The sequence below is a fragment of the Cyprinodon variegatus genome, unplaced genomic scaffold (genome assembly GCF_000732505.1).
Source record: "Cyprinodon variegatus isolate N-32 unplaced genomic scaffold, C_variegatus-1.0 Scaffold884, whole genome shotgun sequence".
Classification (NCBI taxonomy): Eukaryota; Metazoa; Chordata; class Actinopteri; order Cyprinodontiformes; family Cyprinodontidae; genus Cyprinodon; species Cyprinodon variegatus.
In genome coordinates, this window is record NW_015151337.1 from 147565 (window position 1) to 167179 (window position 19615).

The 19615-nt window shown below is 37.4% G+C and overlaps 2 protein-coding genes across 2 annotated transcripts; both read right to left on the reverse strand.

The window, feature by feature from the left end:
* Positions 1-1290: 1290 nt before the first annotated feature.
* On the reverse strand, positions 1291-7585 carry LOC107099564 (beta-galactoside-binding lectin-like). The gene is made up of 4 exons (XM_015397741.1): positions 7385-7585; positions 3743-3822; positions 2046-2217; positions 1291-1961 (listed from the first exon to the last, which is right to left on the reverse strand). Exons 1-4 carry the CDS (start codon positions 7391-7393, stop codon positions 1815-1817), a joined length of 408 nt encoding a protein of 135 aa, XP_015253227.1. The 5' UTR covers positions 7394-7585; the 3' UTR covers positions 1291-1814.
* A 1001-nt stretch (positions 7586-8586) lies between these two features.
* On the reverse strand, positions 8587-10363 carry LOC107099565 (beta-galactoside-binding lectin-like). The gene is made up of 4 exons (XM_015397743.1): positions 10281-10363; positions 9922-10001; positions 9160-9331; positions 8587-9073 (listed from the first exon to the last, which is right to left on the reverse strand). The coding sequence occupies exons 1-4, from the start codon at positions 10287-10289 to the stop codon at positions 8927-8929; spliced, it is 408 nt and encodes a 135-aa protein (XP_015253229.1). The 5' UTR covers positions 10290-10363; the 3' UTR covers positions 8587-8926.
* Positions 10364-19615: the final 9252 nt, after the last annotated feature.

Genomic DNA, 19615 nt, shown 5'->3' on the forward strand with positions numbered 1-19615 from the left:
ATGGATTGGAGTATCATAACTACACTGTGTCATACCGAAATATACGTGTTCTCCACGGTACGATTCATATGTCTTATATCTTTGATGCTACTGAAGTGCATCCAGTAGTGTCTACAGATGCGTCTGATGCTTGTGTTGCTGCTATGTCCGATGGCAGAGTGGCTCTGTTATATTTGCTGTGATGTAAAAAGTAGTTTTAATATATTTTTATGCAAGAAAGTGCACCTAAAACATAATCTGTGCAATCAGTTCATCAAGATTACGATCCTGCCTTTAAATATTTTGCTGTCGGAGCCGCGTAGACCCCCATATACTGGTGGTAGGCTGTCACTTGGAAGCCACAGCAGCAGCCTCCTTAGGCCTCCTTACAGGCCAGGTGACCTATTGGGTTTTTCCCTAACTGTTTGTCGTGGCTGGAATGTATGTAATAAAAAGTGCAGGCACCAGAATAATAAAATCAAGCATATTTTGCTTCCAGGTTTCAACATGTTAAGTTAATTCAGACATTAATAAAATGTTTCAGAGGAGTGATCATAGCAATCTGAATCAGGAGTGCTGTGTCTGTCTCCCTGCTAGCTCCCAGATCAGCTTCTATGATTTGTTGATGTGGTGTGTCAAACAGTAAAAGTTCAATTTTTCCAACTTTTGCAGCTGCTGTTTGTGAAGCATGTCACGCACCTCAGATTCTCAGAAGTTCATGAGGCCCTGCTTCAGCTGCTCAGATGCATCAAGATGCCTTTATGCGTGTCAGCCATTGACCATGATTATTGTGTTTCAGCAGCAACTGGGGAAAGAAAAAAAATGAGTCCCTGCAGTGATAAGTTGAGTCGGCTCACATTTAAATCGAGCCGCTGCAACTCAGGACGTGTTTTTGTCTGGGGCGCTTTACCAGCTCAGATGACCAGATTCGCCACTATACCAGTTAAGCTTGTATTTTGTATTCTGTATTTAGCTAAAATAACAAGTACATTTAGTATTCAAAGTTAAGTCAGTGTTTTCAACCAAAACTATGCATATCGTTTTGTTTTTTTGTAATGAGCGCACAGCTAAGTTGCTCTTCAGGGGTGTGAGATTCATTCAAATCAAAGTTGTGTGGTGGGATAATAAAGCCCCAATCAAGCGAATAATGTTGTTAATAGATACTTTATGCAGGTCCTGAAGACAGGGGGTGTAAAACTGTGGTTTTGTTTTTCAGCCAGTGAACAAAAGACATAAGATTGGGGAAGTACATGTACAGTGCATGGTGCAACCTTGTTGTAAAAAAAAATAAATGAAAAATAAGCAAGAAAGTGTTTTACAAATAGTAATATTTTATTGAGCAGGGGAAAAAACTTCTGACATTCTTGAAAGTATTTATGTATTGTATCTGATTAGGTTCTATTAGATACAGGTAAACAATGTGATACCAGTGGAATGTCAAAGAAAAAAATGGATCCATAGACAAGGAACAAAAATAATGAGTATAAAGGTATGCATGGTTAAGGTTAAGAAATCTAACTAAAATCACCAATCTAATAATTCTCACCATAAACCATTGTCTATGTTCTTAGCTTCCTAGCTAGATACTAGATTTACAACAACTAAGTCTTCCATTTACAAAACTCACTCTTCTGTCTGCAAATCCTAAAATCTTTAATCTTTCAATGTTAGTTCTGTCTGCTTTTTGATGTGATTGTATCTGGTCTCACCAAGCCAAGACTTGATAATGAGTTTCCTTAAAGTCAAATATGAAAGAAAACATTTTGAGGCATTTGAAAACAAGTATGCAGTGTGAGTTGGGACTTTCAGCTTAGATACTCTTCAGAGGAAAGTCGTTACTTGATCTCAACACTGTGGATGCGAGCTTCTCCATCAAAGCTGATGACTGAGTACTTCTCAGCACCCATGCGGTTGGGGAAGTTGATCGTTGAGCCATCTGATAAGGTCACAACAAACCCAGCTGAGGTGAATTCAATGATGATCTAAGTTTCAAAGGGAAAATAAAATAAAGGTTAGCATCAAAATTAAGTGAACAGATTTATTTTTTTTGCAGCCATAATGCAAACCTTAAACTCCTCTCCCTGCTGGAAAGGAAAGCCTCCATCCCGAACCTCCTCACACCAGTTGCCTCCTTCATAAGAGTTGCAGACAACAGCATTCTCGTCTCCATGGGCGTTAAAACGAGCATTTATATGCATGGTGACGTCCTGCTCATCAGGACCGATATTCACGGCGAAACTACAGGTTCGGGAAAAAAAAGGCATGCATGAAATTTTACCATCATAATAAGTTGTGTACATGAATATGTCAACTTTTGAGACTAAACTTTCATTTTTGAAAAAGCATACAGCCGAAGTCGCTTTGAACTTTTCTGAGTCAGGTCTTTAGGTATGCTGATATGCAGTAGGCTTATAGTGCAGAATGATTAATCAACCGCTTTTCTCTTCCACCACTTCCATTGCGCTACTTTGAACATATGCAAACTTTAGCATACTGTAAATGCTGTCAGTCACATTTTTCCAGCTTTTTTTTTTTGTTAAATATAGTCCTGTTCATATTTAAATTTGCATCTTTCCTAACGAAGCTATGAACAACTCTCTCATAAAACTTGATTTCTTTGCTTTGTGTATCTATAGGCACACTTTCAATAGAAAAGCCTGAGATCAGGGCTTTTATTGTAGATGCATCCTTCCTGGACAGATGCACCAACAGCACTATTGCCACTTTTTAATTTCTCTCCTTTCTGTAAGTTCAACAAAATGCAAAATGCTTGTGCCCTTTTGTATTTAACCTTGTCTTTGTGATCGACTGCACTATTTTTTTAAATGTATTCTTTATATTAAAAATAAACTAGTGGCCTAGTGTTTAGGGCATATAGCTTGGAACCCTGAGGTTGTGAGTTTGAAACCTAGTCTCACGTACTGCCACTTTTGGTCCCCGGGCGCCCCACATTGGCAGCCCACTGCTCCCCAATGCAGAGGTAAATTGAGATCAATAAAGTTCAATTATTATTATGAATATATCCGTTTCCGCAGCAGCTGAATGGTTCCTTTTTCACTCTGTTTAGAGGCTTTATTAAGATAAGGGATTAATACATGGTCACTCATGATAGAGTTGAATTATCTTGTTACTTGTCAGATTATGATCAAATAAATCTGACAGTACTGTGCAAGCATTTGAATAGACTGTTTCTCATTAGATCAGAATCTTCTTAATAAACTGTAGCAGAATGAACCAGATTAAGTTAAATTGAATGTTAATAAGATTAAATAGTAGAAAAACTGGACATAAATCACTATGTTTTCCCTGAACAGAGCAAAACATTAAATTTGTTGTATTTATCAGAAAGGAGTATTTGTGTCTCTATATTTTCCCCTGATGTATCTGAAACAACAAGACCCAGAATCCAAGTGGATGGGAGTGATTGTGTAAGTCTCATAAGTCCCTTTGTGGTGTGGTAGGCCTCATCTTTAAATGGGGTAACCTGGGATTGAATCCTAGTAGCAGAAGGGCATCCTAAGTAATATCTCTGCCAAGTCTATGTTCAAGTTGGTCACTTGCCTAAAGGAGCATCTACCTCCCTCACTTCAGTCTTAAGACTTCATTGCAGTCGGGATAATCACATGATACTGCAACTTTTTAAAATCCCATGACAATAACTTTTTTTGCAAATGTTAAGCAAATTTTTAATGTTATATGAATTTGATATTGATAACATGAGTCTTAGACACAGCAGCATAGGTAAATGTATTTAAATACTTACTTTGTAGAATCAGGTTTAGCTACTCCAACAATAGTCAACGTTTGTCCGACTTTGAAGGACATATTCTTGATGATCATTCCCTGCGCACAATTGGAAAGGAAGGGTAGTTAGACATTATTTTGTTCCATAGTAATACTGCACAGGCCTACGTTTCTGCCTCCACATATCTGAGGCAAAAAAGTAGGCCTGAGGTTGTTCCAATCCACCTCTCCACATGTGTCTTCAATTACAATCCCATCAACTGGCTGGACAAAGACCTCAATGTTCTTTGGCTTCACTGTTGCCAAGGAAAGTTTTGCATACTGCCAGCTCGGACAGAAACAGTAGGTGCTGCAAATCAATAAGCCCTGACTGCTGTTATTCTCAGTTATACTTTCCTCTGGAGGAAACCGCAGTAGAATGCTAACTGCACAGTAGAACAAAAAACCAAATATACAATTTAGTTGTAGTTGTTGCGACTGGGATGAGCCACAATCAGGAACGTATACTTTGTTCCTTTCATGTTGGTGTTTATTTACTCTGAGGTCTTTAAGATTTATCCACATGGAACTGACTTAAAGTATACTTTCAACAAGGATAAATTATGACATGTTACATATAGGTAATATGTGATACATATAGTATGGCATTAAAGATCTAGACATAGCTTTTCTAGTTGATTCTGTGCCGTTTCAGCTTAGAGGGAGGAATTTCTTTACAAGGAAAGATTGCTGAATCCATCGCAATCATAATATATTGCGTAAATTGGTTACTCGTTATCTCAGAGTTAACGTAATAAACTTAAAAGGACAAAAACTCATCTTAAATACGAAAACAAGATTTATTAGTAAACTGACTGGTCATTTGTATAGCAAGGGCTATACATTCTCTTAACATGACAGGGCCTCTGTTAGGCATGTGTCATAATTATCACTGAGGTTTGAATGATATGAGATTAGTTTTGGATAGGTATTAGACTGATGTCATCCCCCTGTAATCTGCAACCTGCTAGTGTTTATTACTTTATATGGCTTCATTAGTTTCAGAAATTACACAAGTAGAAGATGTGACTGAAAATGTAAAACTTTTAACATATTTAGGGGGACAAATATTTAAGGGTTTCACTTTAGAAACTCTTTAATTCCACTAAAAAAGCAAAGCTATACAGTGCCTTACAAAATGAACACCACTTGAGCTATTTACATTTAATCATATTACAGCCATAAACTTTAGTTTTATGGACCACAAGTAGGAAATAGTTTTATAAGTTAAAGGAAACAGTAGATGACTTTCAGTGTTTCACTAAAACAATTCTGAAAAGTGTAAAAGGCCATTGTGGTTGAACATTTTCCTCCATGATTATTATTATTTTATCAAGTTTTGCTCAAAAGGTTTTTGCATTATCAATATTTTGTCTTATGCCAAAGTGCATGCTGCCCTTTGGCATCTTTTTAAATCTTTCTCAACTGATTGTGTTTAATAAATTTTAGTCAGAGGATAATTACAATCTACTTCTACCAAGGCCAGCTAATGTTGATAATGGACTGGTTTAGGCTAGAAACAGCTTACTGTCTCTAGAGCGTATGTACCTCTACTCTGTGGTGTATTAATTTATGTTCACACCCTCCTTTGACGTTTTTTGCTTTTGCAAACAGGATCTGACCTGCCAGAATGAATCTGTGATGCAGCTGAAGGACACTTGGTCAGCTTGAAGACTGCTTTAGTACACCTATGTTGAAAAAAGGAGAGTCCTGATACCTCATGACTTCCACCCAATCCGATCTGAACCGAAATAATAGGTGTTACAGATTCTCTGAACCCTTTAAGGCTCATTAACCATTATCTCCTAACGCTTATTTTATTTTGCAGGGTTTGTGGAGTGGGAGCATCAGCCTTACCATGTTAGAAAGGGACAGTGGGCTATTGTTGGTCTATTTGCAACAATATGACCAAGTAGGATTAGGTCTGTTGGTAATAATAGGACTGTAAGTAATGCAAAAAAGGCGATGGAAAAATAAGTCATGTAAATATGCCAGTAGCCACACTGGAAAAACGATCTAGAAATAAGTAAAAATATCCTAAATATAGTGTATTTATCCTTTATTTGAGTAGGTAAATGTGATGGTTTGCCAATGGAATGATTATTTGTACTCTTAAAATTAGATAATTAGATATTATGCACTTGGAATAAGACAATACAATTGTTTTTTCTTATTTTAAGTGTAAATTGTCCTGTTCCATTGGCAAAATGTCTCTTTTACCTCCTAAATCCAAGAAAAATTCACTTATTTTAAGAAAAAATTACTTATCTAGATTTCAATTTTTTTCCAGTGCAAAATTCCGATCAAATTTAGCAGGGTTGTTAAAAAAATTGTAATCTGACTGAATCGGGTGGTATATGCCAGGGGACATCCAATAGGCATGCAACACTTGTAAGGATCGAGTTATTCTGGGTGAGGCAAGCTGACCTAAGTCTGCATGTATGCTCCATGTGCGCTTTGAGAGGCTGCATTCTATTGAGAATTATCCATCTGGTATGTTTACATGACATATTTTTAGGTTGATCTGACATTTTATTTCAATTATTTATGTCAACATACATTGCAGTCTTATTTAGTTTTGAGTCTGTATCATCATCATTATCGCTAACTTAATTTATAAAGCAGTTCAACAACAGCCAAAGCTGAAACAAAGAGCTGTAGATCAAAGATAAAAGAACAATGAAATAGAGAAACCTTACAATCAGTTGATAAGCTAAACATACATATGTACATACGTAGAATAAAATAATCAAATATGACAGCAACAAATAGATGAAATTAATAAAAGGTGATATAAGAGAAATTAAAAGAAAAATAAAAGTAAAATCAAGTCTGGGGTTGGGTTGAAAGCCAATTTGTAAAGATGTTTTAAAGTTTTTAGATGGGTTTTAAAAATGGATTGTGAAGAACACAATAAATGCAGTTTATTTTGGCAGCTAACGACTGATTTTCAATTCCATGTCACAGTTAGGACAGAAGCCTCATTCTGCCAACATAAAGTCCTGATGAAAATATATTAAAATCTGAGGCTGTAATGTCACAGTATGGACAAAAATAAGTTTTAAATATCACGTACCCAAGTTCCAGTAAGCATACATTTTTGATAAGATTTTCTTTAACATTATTTTATCCAGATCATCACCAAAATAATCAATAATGAAAAAGCCTTCCTTTATATCTGCTTATTTAGAAGACACCTGAGTTAATAAAAAGGTTAATGCTATTAAAACTATTTTATCATTAAGTATGTCATACCACCATATATTGCATCATCATTATCATTATTAGAGGAACTATATGAGAATATTAACACCAGACTTTTTTTTGAAGGTGTAATTGCATAGCAGGATCCATAATTTGGTTGCAGGGACTGAAGTGAATATTTTGCCCATAAAAGGTAGATAAAGAGAAACCACCATCGTTCAAAAGGTGAATGCAGTAGAAGATTCAATGCAAGGATCAATCGTTAGATTATAGATTTGCAAGACTCAGTTACATGAGCTGACAAAAAAAGGCAAACATCAGCTAATATGCCATTAACATCACTTAAGACTGCGGCACTTATTAAGTACAGCTGTGTTACAGTTGCATGAGTTCATAAATGTTGGTAAAATATACTTACTTTCATCATCTTTGCAGATAAAGTCAGTCAGATAGAGCTGAGAAAAAGGGAGAGTGCTGCAGGGCAGTGGCTCAGTGTCTCTGCACTCAGACAGATGACTATGTACAATGCAGAGTGGGAGGTCCCTCCCACTGAGTGACGCCCTGCTCAGAATACACACTGCTGCCCCTGGTCACCAGCAGGCCTGCTTAACCTTCAAAATAGCAGTTTAAAGATTACTGCAAGCCTGAGTAAAGTTCAGTAAATTAATAGATAAGCTGCTGATTTTAAGTTAGTACTTTAAAAGTGGTGGAGTTCAGAATGCCTGTGTAAGAGGGAACACTGCCCAGTCATGGACAAAAATAGAAAAGCATTTGTCACCAGGGAGACTGCTAAATATTTAGAACAAGCAGCTGCCTTGATAATCACTAACTTACAGTATGATCACATGGCAAGTAGAATTTCCAAAAAAGTTTTTTTTCTATTCCTTCACAGAAAAGTAAGAGGGAGTTTGCATATATGAGTTGCAAGCGGTTGTATGCATTTTCAGCTGAATGACTGAAACTGCCATCATTACTCCAACATGGCAAAAGACACACATGGCTCACAGAATATTACAACCTGACATTTTCCTGTTAATATGAAGAAAAGAAGAAACTTGTGAAATTAAGCATTTTCTTCTTCTTATGCAACTCACCCACCCCACATTTTCCTGTTTCAATTCTTAAAGGTTGGGCTTATCTTTGACATAGTCATGTGCCTTATGTGCAAAAACATTCATTCTATTTCTAAAATATTTAAAGTCGAAGGGAAGCGGCTGTTCCAAACTTTGCAGGTCCGAATCCTCCTGAGTGATGCCCGACTTTACACGAGTGAATAAAGTGAATATGATTGGTTAATTATCAAGGTGGCAGGATTGTTGTGTCGGAAGGTTCGCAAGCATGCACCTACGATGACACTTTAAGACCCCCCACCCCCCGCATGATTTCTAAGTAGGAGAACTCGCAACATAACAGGGTGTTCAAATACTTATTTTCCTCACTGTATATATCATAAGTTGACAGATGAGATGCACAAGTGTAAAGAAAAAAACATATTTTTTATACAAACTTTTAAAAGACATATATTGGACAAAAGGCATTGCCTCTATATTGATTCATGTACATTATATGAAAGCCAAAGATTTGTGTACAATAATATTGCAATAACATTTAAAAAGAGATCAATTATATTCCGTTATTGTCCTTATTTTAATACTGAACTTTTGAAATAAACAGTTGATTCCAGCTGAACATAAAAATTCTCTCCAATTATCTTTTCTTTTTCTATTTTAATGCAGCAACTGCATCCATAACTGGAAAAAAGGTAACAGAGACTGAAGATTTGTTGAAAACAATTTTATTTTTCTGAAGCCAGATTTGAATGATATCTATATCTGCTTCCAACAAGTTATACATTTATGTATAACTTATGATTCCATTATAAGCATTGAAAGCCAGCAGCAGTTGCAGAAAACATTTGGCAATATGTGTATGAGGTCAGCATTTCTAACTGACTTATGGTTTACTTGACCTCAATGCTAATAATGTGAGCGTCCTCCGTAAAGCTGAAAAAGGTGTACTTGTTTGCACCCAGATGGTTTGGGAAGTTAATTGTAGAACTGTCGCATAGTTTCATCATGAACCCCGTCTGTGTGAACTGAATGACGATCTGAGGTAGTGAGAAGAGCAGTAATATAAAAATAAAAATTTGGGATCACAGTAAGAATTTTACATAAAATGACAAGCCTCTCACACCTTGAATTCTTTTCCCTGCTGGAAAGGGAAACACTCATGATTCTGCTCATCACTCCAAGTGCCGTCACGGTAACAGTTGCAGACAATGGCATTTCTCTTTCCTTCCCAGTTAAAACGCGGGTTGAGGTGGATAGCCAAGTTCTCTGCATCCAGCCCTATGTTAACTGCAAAGCTATAGAGAAAAACATAGACAGTAAAAAATAAATAAATAAATAAATGACCACAAAAAACAAAGAAAGTCATATTTCGTGCATTAAAAGTAAAATAGTCACTTCTTCATGCTTAGAAACAACATTCCACTTCTGACTCAAGATGATCATTAGCCAGCAGTTATATAGTGCCTTTTTTAAGTCAGGGGACACTAAAGCACTTCACACTATATTCGGTCCTTCACTCACACATACACACTATTGGTCGCAAGTTACTGGAGCCTTGGGGTCCACTGCCATACAGAGGTACAATCAGTAGGAAATGCAGGAGAAGTGTCACAACGACACAGAGCCGGTGCTGAGGTTAGACCCCGGTAAGCTCCTGCATTCAGCACCCTGATATCTACAGTGATGACACTAATTCTCCTGATCTGCTGCTAAGGATGAGAAAAATGTAAGAATTAAAAAATAATTAAATTCAATCTTTCCAGTTATTTCTTCATTCATGCTCTTTGATGTTAATTTAGAAGAAAAAATAGAAAAAAAAAGGAGAGAGCTTAAGGAGAAAATGTGCAGACTTGATGATCGAAGAGTCAAAGAAAACTTTACTTACGTTCCGGCTTCAGGTTTGCAGACACCGGTAACAGTCATGGTTTGTCCAACTTTAAAAGACATGTTCCTTACTTCCATACCCTATGAAAATGGAGATATGTCAATTATGGGGATGATCACAATCTTACTTTATAATGTGGCATTACAAATTCAACTTAAGGCAGCATCACATAAACACTTCAATATCCTTTCTCTTTTTAATCAGAAAAGCCTTAAGTGTTACTAAAATTAACACTTTTTGGGAACTAATGCAACTGTTTGCCTTAAAAAAAATTCTGCCATAGCAATACATTTCTAATTCAAAACATGACTAAACACTGAATTTAACAAATTAAATTAACCATTTTTAAGAATACCCACCTTACTCATCTTTCCAGATGTGGAATATAAAACTAGATAGTACTGTGAAAAACTGAGTACTGTGCACAGCTATTGTGTTTCTGCCTCAGCTTCTCTAGGTAAATATACAGTAGAGTATGGGAGGAGCCAATAAACTGGTTAGCATTTCAAACACAAAGACAAATTCAAACAGATCCCAACAGAATTTTTTTTTTCCATCATTCTGAATACTTTACTGTAGCGGTAAACAAATTCTATGTATTCAACCTTATCTAAATGTAAGACACAAAAAAATTATACCGTACCTTTAAGAACTCTAATCAGTTCATGCAACAGTCACTGAAAATCAAAAATAATTAAAAGTCTAGCTTTAGAAAGTGCATGACATTTATTGAAGGTTTGGGAATAAAACACTGTTAGGCTTGATTACACTGACTAGCCATTTTGTGGAGAGAAAAAGCTAAAATAAGCTTTTTCTTATTTGCATACAAAATATTTGACTGATAATATTTTAAAAAGGGTGGCACAGATTTCACTCTCTCCTTTTTGTTTTTCTTGGGAGAAATGTGCCAAAAGCTGCTCTATCATCATCTGCATTAAAATCTGTTGTCTTGTTTTTCACTGAACATACAGCGGTCATTATCTACTAGTGTTTGGATAACAAATCACATCAGGTAACTTGTCAAACTTTATCTAAGGGAGATACAAACTTTCTCAGAAGTCCCATACTTTGGCTGTAACAGTTTCTAAAACAGATCCCTGGCTGTTTTAGACATTTTTCACATTTATTGCTTCACATGTTGTTCCAATAAGGTCGGGCTTATTTTTTGCATTACACAAAATAGGCTTTTAGAAATAATCTGGAATTTATGTACTCCCAAATTATTTTATTAAGATTAGTCCTAAACCTACAGTTTCAAAAACCTATAGGATTTGCAGATCATAATTTAATCTCTATTTCTTTGGTATAATTTGAGAGGACTTTTCTCTGGGCTGAGAAAGACAGACAGATAGACAGACAGAGCTTTATTTCATGGGTTTAAAAATGTAATTATCCTGTGACCCTTGGCTGATTCAAAATGCAGTTTCTTTTCTTGTGAGGCAATAAGTATAAAATAAATTGGTTTTATTGAATCTCTTTGAATAAAGATCCAAAAAACATTCTATGATGCATTTAGATGTAAAATGTGATGCCTGTTTGCTTTAAAAAAATACACTGAAAGCAACGGCAAAAAATGTGTCCTTTTTTTTCTATAGATTTTCTTGGCTTTTGAAAATACCTTACAAAAAAATTAGAATCCAAAATACTTTTGATGACAATGGTCCATGCTTCGAAGTTAAGCTAAGTACATTTTGAAGAATTTCAGAACAGTTGTGCAGTTTGTAGTACTGTTTCCTTGCAGTAAGCAGGTTCCAGGTTTGATTCCTGGCCAGGGGTCTTGCTGTATGGAGTTTGTTCTCCCTGTGCATGGATTCTCTCTGGGTACTCTGGCTTCCTCCTACAGTCCAAAAACATGACTGTTGGATTAATTTGCATCTCTAAATTGTCCTTAGGCGTGAGTGTCTGTGCATGGTTGTACGGCTGTGTTGCCCTCCAACAGACTGGCGTCCAGGGTGTACCCCACCTCTCACCCATAGACTGCCAGAGAAACACAGCGAGCTTGATGGAACAAGCAAAAAAAAAGATTAGATTTCAGCAAGATATATGACCTGACATAAAAAGCCTGCATGTGTAGATATGGATCTCTAAAAAATGTTCACATAACAATGGTTTGTTGAGTCTGGAAGATAGGGTTGTTTGAAAGATTTTCAAATGTTATCTGATTCCACTATTGTACACACAGTTTTTTTTTTTGTCCTAACATATGGGGACATTTCATTTACATACATTAATTTAGCCTTAACCTAAAGTGAATGACCTTAGCCCTAAACCTAACCCCGACTTAAAGAAGAGGACTTAACCAACTGGGGACCAGTTGACTGATCCCATATTGGAAAAAAATGTTGAGTCATTAGTTATAGCAATATTTTAACCTACCAGTGAAATTAATTTCTCATATTGAAGGAACAACCCTACTACAAATTGTGGAAAGATGGATCTGATAGTGGAAATGACTACATGAAATAATTTTTAACAAGAGCTTAGAATTGAGGTTTTGTCTGCGTGAATATCTCAGAAGTACAGTACCATTATAAAAGTGTTGGCCCCTTTACATACTTCTGTTTTCTTCTTTTAGTCAAAGTTTGTTGTTTAAGATAATAAAATTACTTATGTTCAATCCAAGAGACCTTACAAAAAACAAGGGCAATGACGTTTTGAATAGGTTTCATCTTCAGACAAGTTTTATGTATTTAATCATTTAAATTATCCTGTTAACCTTGGCTGGGAAAGTCCTTGAGAAAGTCTTTATTTGTAATGCATTTGCTTTACTAAATGACAATAAATGTCAAATAAATTGATCGAATTAATAGTATTTCATAAAACATACTTGGATGCATTTAGAGAATGCATTTAAAGAAAATATATGACCTGACATGAAAGCCTGCATGTGTAGATATAGATCTCTAAAAAAAATATTTATATACAAATGATTTGTTGAGTCTGGAAGTCTAGAGTCTGGAAGATAGGGTTCTTTAAATAGATTTTTAAACTGTATCTTATCTCATTGATCATAATGCAGACACACGCAAGCATTCTTATCTTGGTATGACAACCGTGTGTTGTTTCCTATTGACTTTAACTGATTTTCTATAACCTAACCCTGACAATAACCCTAAACCTAATTTCAACTCAATTCACACCTCAGTCCTAAACCTAACCATTACCAAAAAGCAAAGTAAAAATGGGCAAAAGGCCCTCGCTTTACTACAAACTCTCCTCACTTAATGGAAATACACAAATACAAATATGTGAGCTGCATATTGAACAAAATTAAACAGTAATCTCAGATTTCAAAATCTAATACTAGTGCTGTGATAAACTGATTGTTTGACTGTAGTCATATATATGACAGACAATGCAGTGAATCTGGAGACAAAAAAAAATGCAGTCCCATGTTGGAAAGAAATAATTGTTGAGTGGTTATTTATCTGGTTTATCCCAGTGATGTTCTAACTTATGGGTAAAATTAACTGCTCATATTTAAGGAAAATCCCTGTCATACTGTGGCAAGATGGATCTTATTATGGATTTATCCACATGAAATAACCATAAAAAAGAACCTAAAATTGAGGTTCTTTCAGCGGGAAAATTTCAGAAGTACAATTCTATGATGTAAGTATTGGTAAGTAATGCCTTCAAAGTGACAAACGTTGACAAAAGCACACAGAAAAAGGTCCACACGTGAGTTGGAGGGAGGCTGTGTGCATGTGACGTTCACCTGCCTATATGAACTCTCTAAAACACCTGAGCATGCTTCTGATGAGGTGGCAGATTTTGTCCTGAGGGATTTCTTCCCAGACCTGGACTAAAGCATCCACCACCTGCTGGACAGTCTGTGATGGATCATGACACCAGATGTACTCAATACGATTCAGGTCTAGGGAACAGGCGGGCCAGTCCATTGCTTCAATGCCTTCATCTTGAAAGAACTACTGACAAACTTCGGCCACATGAGGTCTAGCATTGTCCTGCACCAGGAGGATCCCAGGGCCCAACACACCAGCACAATACCTAATCACAGTCATGCTACCTCTGGCGAGCACATGGGGGGGTTTGTGTCCCTCCAAAGAAATTCCATCCCACACAATTACTCACCCACTGCCAAAATGGTCATGCTGAAGGATGTTTTAGGCAAAAAACAACTCTCTAAGGTGTCTCAAGACTCTTTCACTTGTGCACACTGTGAACCTGCTTTCATCTGTGAAGAGCACAGGAAGTTAAAGGACGATGTTGTCTGCTAAATTTTCCACCTTCTTGTTAGGGCCTGAGGATGATGAAAGTGAGATGGTCGACAAAACTCGTGCCCCACTATAATGATTCCTGAGAATCCTATCTTGAATAAAATTGTACAGGCTAATGAATAACAAACCTGGTTGGGCTGAGTCTGCTGAGGCCAAGCTGTAAACTTAAGACATGTGCATGTGTCTGTAAATATGCAATGTAAAGACATGCACATTTTTGGCCCGCTGGAGGTCATTTTGCAGGTCTCTGGCATTGCTCCTCCTCTTGCACAAAAGTGGAAGTAGCGGTCCTGCGGCTGGGTTGTTGCCCTCCTACGGCCTCCTCCACGTCTCCTGGTTGTGCCTATGGCCTCTAGACACTATGTTAATACAGAAAACCTTCTTGCCCCAGCTTGCATTAATATACCATCCTGGACGAGCAGCACTACCTGAGCCACTTGTGTCCTTTGTGGAGACTGTCTCATTCTACCACGAGTACGAACGCCGGATCGGACCCCCAACCACTGCGATGAAAGGGAAGCCGGTTAGAGGGCGGAGGACCACAAGGAAAACGAGCCAAGGAACGCAGGCTCCTTCCGTCCTTCCCCTCAGACCAGGGAAGGAGGGAAGGACTCAGCATGCTGTGGTGTTGGTGGCAGGAGATCAGAGACCGCCGATTAGGGGCAGCAGCAGGAACCAGAAAGACTCGGGGAGGATGGAGAGCTCGAGAGGAGGACTCAGCTTGGGGGTTGTTCGGGAGGAACCTTCAGGAAGGCAGCTTGAGCACCCGGAAGGCAACTTGGGAGACACAGAGGTAAGCGGTTAGCTTGGAGGTAACTTATCTCGAGAAGGAGACAGTGGCCTGCAGTCATACCACGACTGGTAACACTCTGGCGTCCTCCTGCTGTCCGCACGCCGTACTTGTAGTGCGGCTAGGTGCTGCTGAACCGGGTGTGCGTGCCCCGCCCACCAGTCAACTGGAAACACCTGCGGAGGAAGCACACAGAGGCAGAGCCAGAAACAGCATGGCTCTGCTGACTGAGTCCTGAGGTCGAGTTTCTTGCTAATTGCCATTTCATAGAAGTTTGATTTAATAAAAGTGGATTTTGGGTGGGTGGGGCGACAACCTAGCGCCCTCTACTGGCCAGCCGCAAATGCGCTAAGCTATCCCTATTCTTTCTCTCTCTCCTCTCATGCTTGCAGGTTGACAGTTACCTTGACAATAAAAGCCTTTCACCCTCATCTCACCACTTGGTTCCATATCCATTTTAATGCTGTCACATCAAATATATTCTGTTTTATTGGTAATTGTCTATTGTTGGATAAAGTGAAACTTAATTAATCTGAATCTTGCAGATCCTGCACATCTGCTGTTTTACATTACCTTCACTGTTAACCCAATGGATAGCTTTCAATGTATTAGTGAAGCCAACCTAATTAATGGAATACTATCAAATATTGTATCTCGCTGACTCATTGATTTTTCTATTTTACACTGGTTCTTTAATGTATCCACTGTTTATTTCAGTAGGTTGTAGGGTTCCTGTAGTTTATTAAGCAGAGTATTAGGTTAATAAAGAGCCCCTAGCTAAACTGTGGTATTCTTAGATAATTTTTATAACAGTGACCGATTGTCTCTAAGAGCTGAAATATCACCATTTTGAGTTAACAACCTCAACAGCTAAAATACTTCCCATGTGTTTAATGATTAATAACTCTGCTTGAAATTATAATCCAGGTTATTAACATTTACTGGTGATGAAGACAAGCTGGGTTTCAATAGCCAATCCAGATGTTCAACCTCAAAGGTAATTGCGTTAACAACACCCCGTAACTGAACAAATGGGCAGTTATGATCATTTGACCAAGAATCCCATTATTGCTTACCCAAGATTGTAATAATTAATTAATTAACTATAACCCCCAGTTATAGATATCAATACGTTTATTATTTACAATGAGGTAGTACCCTTCCTTAAAAGTTTACAGACCAGAGACTTGACTTCGACAGTCTTTTCAAAGCAGAGCTAAGTAAGCATTATCATTCGTCTCCTCCTCTTTTTCAGTATCTGCTGCTGACTTAATGCAGTTTTAGGGTTAGGGTAAAATCAATGTGGATTATAATGAATTGTGTAAAACTGAATATGAATCACAACTTGTAAATGTTATTAAACCTTTGTTACCTTTGTTTTGCATTGGTGCTGTGTAAATAAACTCAATTAAAATGAATACTCAAATTGAAACATTTTACTACCTGAACAAAGGCAGAATACATTTTTGACTGTCCTGGTTTTAGTGGTACCGGTAATGTCTTTCTGGATTTTTTCTTGATGTATCTGAAACAATTCAGAATATTGTATTCAATCTGAAAACCAGTAGTTTTCCTTCAGATTGTCCCTCTGAGCTGTGTGAGCTAAGTCGTACCGAGGTTCAGGTCCCACTTGAGTCAGCAAGGGCATCCAGTGCAAAACGTCTGCCAACTCTGTGTTAAGTTGTTACCACTTGTTATGGTGACCCCTGCATAAGGGAGCAGGCAAAAGGACTCACTTCAGTCTTATGACTTTAATGGAGCAGGAATATGCACGTCACCGCAACTTTTTCATTTATATATATATATATATATATATATACATATATAATTTTTTTTTTTCATTTAGTTGAATTGAATTGGGGTTTTGAAAAACACAGTGGATTTTTTATTGTATTTATTGTTTATATTAAAGCTCTTCTAGGGTGGGGTGCTCTGGGCCAGTAATTTCTATTTACACTGTGATGCAGCCATCAGATTATTTGAAGTGTTGATCTATGCTTATTGTGTATGTTCCACCCCAATAAAAATAAAAAAGATAAAATGACATGGCAGACATAAAAGCGTACAAACATGCAGAGACAAATGTATTTTAAATACTCACTTTAAAGCATTGGGTTTAGCTACTCCAACAATAATTATTGTTTTCCAACTTTGAAAGACATGTTTGTGATGATCTTTTCCTTCACACGATTGGAGGAGAAGAATAGTCATAGATCATCTTGAGACAAAGTAAAATAGCAGAGTTCTTGTGCCAGAGGCAGAAACATAGTCCTGAGCTTTCCCAAAGCCACATAATCACTTTTATATAGGTTTAATCCTGTAAACTGGTTAGGCAAAAAAATAATGTTATAATGCTGTTTGACAGAGGCTAAAGAGTAAAATAGGAGAAGCGCTGATGGATGTTATTCTCAACATAACTCTCCTTTAACTGGAGAAATGTGGAACTTAATTTTTTTCTCAGGTTAGACAATGACTAACTTAACAAAAAGTAACCAAAACTGGGAACAAGAAAAACATATGTAATTACTCCAGCATTACTTTGAAAAGAATCTTAAACAGCCCTATAAAAATAACCTTAAAGACCAAAAAAATTACCTAATGGTCAATCCAGAGTAAAATGGCAATATAATCTTCTGATTTAAAATGACTTTGCCACATTAAGATTCACATTATGAGCTGTGTTGATGTTTACTCTAAGAAAACCAAACAGATCATGAATTCGAAAAAAAAAAAAAAAAAAAGGTCAACTGACTTGGCAGGGAGAAACAAGAGTCACAAGGGCTAAACATTCTTTTAATATAAGAGATACTCTGTTAGGCATGTGTTAGAATTACCACGGAGGTAAGAATTGGATAGGATTTCACTTTTCACATTTAGTCATATCACAAACTTTAATCTAATAGAAGTTACAAGTGGGAAGTTGTTTAATAGTGAAAAAAAAGATTAAAAATGGTGTTTTTGTAATCAGTTTCAAGGTTCATAATTTGCTTACATGTTTTATTGTGAATAATTTGCTCATAGTAAGAGCCATCTAAAGAGAGACTGGTTTGTCAAAAGGTGGATTCAGCAGAAGGTACCATGCTAGTTAAAGCATAGATATGCAGGATTTTGTTAAATGGGCTGACACAAATGGCACAACAACTGCCATTTTCCCATTTATGTGACCTAAGTCTGCAGCTATTACTTATGAAGTACAGCTTGGTACACAATCAACTTCACAAATACTGATAGAAATGTACTGACTTTAATCATCCTTGTAGATAAAGACAGTCAAATAAAGCTGAGAAAAAGGGAGAGTGCTGCAGGGCTGTGCCTCAGCATCCCAGACAGCTGACTGAACAATCCAGAGTGAAAGGTCCCTTCCCCCTGAGTGACCCTCTGGTCAGCAGTGCCAGCTTAACTTTCAAAATAATGATTAAATTATTACAGCAAGGTTTAGGGAAGTTAAGTTAACTTATTGATAAGTTGCTAAATTAGGTTAGTAGTTCAAATGTGGTGGAGTTCAGAGAGGGAACACTACCCAGAGTCATGGGCAAAAACAGAAATGTATTTGTCACCAGGGAGACAGCTAAATATTTAGTAAAGCCAGCTGCTTTGGTTCTCAGTAACATACACTATGGTTGAGTGGCCAGCAACATTTCCGAAAAAAAAACATTTTCTTCCTTTACAGAAAAAGTGAGAGCTTGCATCTCTGAGTCACAACTAATGTGCCTCACATTTTTAGCTTTATTCAATATGTAAAGTTCAAATAGAAAGGAGTGCATCTACAGCAGTTTTATTGTGTGTGATGTAGATTATCGTTTATTTTCTCTATGTTGCTGATCTAAATTGGGCTAAAAATGCTCCAAGTCTTAAAATTGAGAGAATTTTACAGTATGCTGTTTGCCTCAAGTGCCTGTAGAGCAGACATGTGACGAAACCCAGCTGTGACGTCAATATAGTCAAACTTCTTTGAGCGGGTGTATAGAACCACTTCTTCACGCATTGTTAGGCAATGCGAAAGGATAGTTAAAACGTCATTACACTGGGCTATTGAACTACTGCTAATTGCAGGAATAACTTTGAATCGGGAAAAGGAATTTTTAATTATCCGAAGGACCCGGCTATGTTCGGATCACTTCACGGCTGATTCTTTTATCATCAATCCTGCTCTCACAGCATCAGTTGGATTCAATATACCAAAGTTTTAACGACTTGTTTTCTCTGTTGTATAGCTTTAATAAAGTGCCTGATGGCAATAAAGCTGATTCAAAGCATTTTTTATTTTCTATAAAATATTTTATTTCATTAAACATAAAACCTAGCTAGTTGCACGGTTTAGTATAGTCGTAGCTCCTGAAGGATTTCAATATCATTATGGTCCAGGCTCCAGAAGAACCACAAAGGATCACAGTCAGTTACCGAAGGCGGAGACCCACACCTCGAACCCCACCGGCCTGGAGCCATGAGCCGGACCGGGTAATAACCACATCCAAAGGGCAGTGTTTCCCACCCGGACAGCAGAGAGGATCCGGTGTTTGGACCGCTCGCTGCAATTGGATTACTGAGGGACAGCCTTCCCTGTCCAGGCACAGCAGCGCAGCACAGCCTACTATTCAGAACCGCAGCACAGCACACAGGGCTCCAACACTAACAGCAAGCCTTCATGCCTGGCCGTAGCAGC